This window comes from Crocodylus porosus, unplaced genomic scaffold (assembly GCF_001723895.1).
Source record: "Crocodylus porosus isolate Cpor-Errol unplaced genomic scaffold, CroPor_comp1, whole genome shotgun sequence".
Taxonomy (NCBI): domain Eukaryota; kingdom Metazoa; phylum Chordata; order Crocodylia; family Crocodylidae; genus Crocodylus; species Crocodylus porosus.
Genome location: NW_017728947.1, coordinates 96,214,394 through 96,218,835, shown reverse-complemented (window position 1 = coordinate 96,218,835; position 4,442 = coordinate 96,214,394). Strand labels below are relative to the sequence as shown.

General features: G+C 46.6%; 1 protein-coding gene and 1 long non-coding RNA gene across 4 annotated transcripts in view; both read right to left on the bottom strand.

Annotated features, from left to right (window-relative positions):
- Positions 1-581, bottom strand: part of LOC109321750 — a 1,120-nt gene extending 539 nt beyond the window's left edge. Inside the window, exon 1 of the long non-coding RNA XR_002104163.1 lies at positions 55-581. This is a non-coding gene — a long non-coding RNA (uncharacterized LOC109321750). The remainder of the gene's footprint in view (positions 1-54) is intronic.
- EML1 (echinoderm microtubule associated protein like 1) overlaps positions 1-4,442 on the bottom strand; it is a 192,299-nt gene that overhangs the window by 18,117 nt on the left and 169,740 nt on the right. For all 3 annotated transcript variants that reach the window (XM_019552500.1, XM_019552499.1, XM_019552501.1), the window contains one exon: positions 1,165-1,232. In XM_019552500.1, coding sequence (XP_019408045.1) covers positions 1,165-1,232 — 68 coding nt within the window. The remainder of the gene's footprint in view (positions 1-1,164; positions 1,233-4,442) is intronic.

The following is a 4,442-nucleotide window of genomic DNA, read 5'->3' as shown; positions in this document are numbered from 1 at the left end:
CTAGATGATCTACTCAGGTCCCTTCCGACCCTAGATACTATGAAACTATGAAACCCATATGGTATAAAACAAGGGCCATGGCTGTCCAAAGCAGGGATTACCACTTCGCAGGAAGGGCAGAAATAAAGCTGCACATGCTTTGGTGATGGCATTGCCAAAAAAAGGAACAGTTCTATTGGTTCCAGAAAATGTGACAAAGACTCATAAGTAAGAAAAAAGGCTGCTGGTAAAGGATGAAATAAAAGAAAAAAACCCACAAAAGTAAGGCTTTCATGGTACTGCTCAAATAAAGGACAATAAGGGGAGCAATAAGGCTCCAGCCCCACCCCCAGCCTGAAGGCTGAAAATGCTCACCCTTCACTCCCAAAAGGAAGAAAGGGGGGAACATAATGAGAAAAGCAATAAAGTAAGAGGTAGAAACTATGCACAGGCTTTGAATATGGTGTAGGCTGCAAAGCAGACCGAGAAAAGAAGCCAGGTGATTGAGAAGAATAAGAAGCATGCACTACCCTTTATGCCTATGCAAGACAGGGTTTTAGAGCAGAGGTGCTCAACCTTATTGCCTGGCAGGCTGGATTGGCAATGTCCAGTTCATTTGTGGGCCAGATCTACCTGGTGTTGCCAATCTAGCACCAAGGCAGACACAGTGGGCACCAGCTGGCAGCAGGAGGGTGAATTGGGGCAACTGCCCCCCGGCCAGGTCCCAAGTTAGCTCCAGTGGGAGGAAAGGAGGCATGGCTCAGCATGGAACGGGGTAGGGGGAGAAGGGACAGTGTGGCCCAGCCCAGTCCCTCATGGGAAGGGATCATAGCCTGGCCCGGCCTAGTCCAGCCCCAACCAGCTGCATGCGGTTTGGGAATTTGGCAGGGGGGAGTGAGACCATATTAATGGCCAGAATTCCCCTGCTACCAAATGTCCTGACCTGTGGGGAGCTATGTGTGTTAGATGCAGCATGCAGAGCCACTGCATCTGGCCTGTGGACCAGAGGTTGAGCACCTGTTTTAGAGCATGCCAGAAGTTTCTGGTTAAAACTTAGGGACATGAGATACATGCACCAGTGAGAACATGTATGTACCCAATTCTAAGGAGACCATGAGCTTTGTTTTTTGTGAGCAGGAAAGTTGCACTGTATTTATGAACAGCCAATGCAAGTGTACATCTTACCTTCCAGTTAACGTCCCCACTGCAACAACAGACCCTGAAGGATGAAAACCAGAAGACTGTGCTGGATCCTATAATGTTTCAAAGGAAATATTACTTTGCCTGATTATAAATGTATAACAACATGTTTTAAAACTGGTTATTCAGAAACAGACATAGTCCCTGTTGTTCATGTTTTGCTTCAAGTAAAATCCTTTGTTTAGGGTTGAAAAAAAATGGCTTACATTTTGAAATTCACTAAAAATGTAGGCTTTTCCTATATAAAAATTACTGTTTTCCTTGGTGCACAATCAAATTTAAGAACTATTTGACAAGTAATTTCAAACAAACAAACCTTATAAAAGCCGGTTTTGGAGAAATCACAAAGGGAAAACCAACTGAATGAATTATTCAATCAGATGTCATTTAGTTTTATAAATGTCTAACCTGTAGGTGGCAGGCAGTTTACCTATAGCCTGAAGGATGAGTGAGTAGATAAATTTTATTGCTGAACATATCATATATCAGATAAAATGGAGTGAGTGCAAATGGAGAGCCTGACTTTGCTCCCAGAAATTAGATCTCTTTGCAGTGCCTGGCCAGCTACACCTCTGTGAAAGCTTGCATAAAAGTTTAAGCATACCTGGTAGGATTATTATGGATGTATGGGTAGCCTTACAATACTTTACCTGTCATTTAAAAGAAATCTGAAAAATGTAATCAAGCAATCTCGTTCCATTTATATCAAGCTACACAAAATGAACCACAGAATTCTATGAGTTAGAGAAGAAAATCCTAGCATATGCAGTTAACACATTTTGCAGATTTTTATCATACTTTAAATAAAGGGCTAAGCAGGGAATCAAAAAGCAACCTTGCAAAAAATCATCTGCGCCTTTATTTGTAGTTATGAGTCATTGCTCATACAGTAGTAAATATGGTAGATCTACTCTGGCATATATCAGTCTTCACTTGCCTTGCTATCAGTGTAGGAGTGGGCAAAATACAGCTCATGGGCTGCATTGGGCCTGCCAAGGGATTTTTGTCCAGCCCGTGGCGGGTCCCGTGGTCTCGCCCAACCCAGGCATGGGGGCAACCTGGGCTGTGGTGCGTACAACCAGTCCCATCACACACTGGCATGCAGAGAGGCTAAGGTGGCACTGTGGCTGGACTGACTTCTCAGCAGTTCCAGCAGTGGTGGCTCCTTCTAGCTGCCACCACTGAGCCCCAGCCCCACTGCCCAGGCACTCCAGCCTGTCCACCCCACACCAACCACTGGAAGCAAGATTCACTTGGGCAGGGCACACAGCTGGGTGGATGGGGCTGCAAGCAGGCTGGTAGTGGCATCCAGGAGTGGCATGGGCGCAGGAAAGTCAGGGCAGAATCATGGGGAGGAATCACCGGGTGGTGAAAACACAGGGCCGGGGTCTGGGGCACAGCCACGATCTGCGGTCTGCACATCCCTGCAATGGGTGCTGGCAGGGGCATGTAGGGAGCAGATCATGGCTCTGCCCTGGCCCTGCATTGCCGCCACCCAAGATCCAGGCCCCAGCCCTGCCCACCCATCCCACTCCTGGATGGAGCTCCCTACCCACCTGTGGCCCCATCCCATCCGCCTGCCTGTGTGCCCTGCCTGCCCAGGTCCTGGCTGGTCTCCAGGGAGACTCTGGGAGCACTGGGTGGTGACAGCATGGGCCAAGCCACAATCCACTCCCCTGCCCATGGAACCAGTGCCCACTGCAGGGGCAAGCAGGGAGAGGATTGTGGCTCTGTCCTGGGCCCTGGCCCTGCTCTGTCACAGCCCTGCAATCCAAGCACTGGCTCCGCCTGCCCATCCCACTCCTGGATGCCACTCCCCACCCACCTGTGGCCCTATCCCAGCCACCCAGCCCAGGGTGGAGCAGAGCCATTTAGGGAGTTTTAGTGAGCTGACAGCAGGGCGGGGGGAGGGCAGGAGGAGGAGAGGGGTGGAGAAGCTGACCCAGCTCACTAAAACTTCCTAAGTGGCCCTTCAGCCCACGTAATTGCCCACCTGTGCTCTAGTGGCTGGTTTTAAATGAGGTTTTCTTTAATTTCTAGGGGTAGAAGAGATGTTTTTGGAATCTGTTCTTAAAGTGGATGTGGGTTGCTAACATGCATGATTTCTACATTTATGTAGTCAAATCATTGCTATCCCATAAAATAAAATTTGTTAATTCTCCAGAGTTCTTTATGTACTAATCCAAATAGTAAATTCTGTGATCTTACTTGCATTAGAAATGAACTTAAATGAAGATTTCAACCTGAATGACAACATGCTGCTGAACCATGTCACCATTAAACATTCATTTTGATAAAAGTTCTTTGCGACTCAAAAAGACTATAGTGTCAAATGAAAGATTCATTCACTCCTGATAAGAAGTCAGTTTTGTGAAATAAGGTCTCCAAGATGCTTCAAAGTAGACGACGAGAAGATTGTCAAGATGACTGATAGCTGAAAACCTACTTTAATCAAGCAAAGACTATTTGGAGGACTGGTTTATTGTCATAAAAATCTGGCTACGTGAATTTATTTTAAGAGTCCTTGACTTTAACAAACTGCACTGCTAACTACAGTCAAAACAAGACAATTGTGAAAGAATAAAACATGGTTCAAGTAGATTTTCATAGTTTCACTAATAATAATAATACTCTTATCATGTTTATGTCTTCAAAGTTCTATGTAAATATTTATAAATTAAGCCTAAAATTAACTCATAACCAACTGAATTTTCAATCTTGTTTTTAAGATGACAGCAGAGATACGTGCGGAAAAACTCTGCCCTATCATGGACTCAGCTTTTAACTCAGGGCTGTCCAACTTCTATGCGACTGGGGACCATGCCCTGTGGGCCACACCACCACAAGCCACCCCACCCAAGCTGCATGGATAGCTGCCCTGCTGCACTATGCAGGCATTCCCCTCCATCACTGCACAGTGAACTTGTGCTCCTCCCTCAACTGCTGCACTGAGCACTAGGGCAGCGCGAAGCTTTGGTAGCTGATTTGATTCAGAGAAGATTCAGCCCAATTCAGGGACTGAAACTCCGATTCTGAAGAGAATCGGGAGACCAAGTAAAAGTTGCAAATCGATTCAAAGCATCCAAGTTTATTCAGAAAAGATTCAGCCAGGTTGGAGATTCAGCCATAGATTAAATAGACAGCTGACAGCTGCCTCCAGCTGGTAAGTCTGTCGGGGTTGGGGGAAGGGGGAGGGAATGAGTTTGGAGGAGGGAGGGATCGGGGCTGGAACAAGCTGCCAAGCCGGGATGGGGGGCATGTTA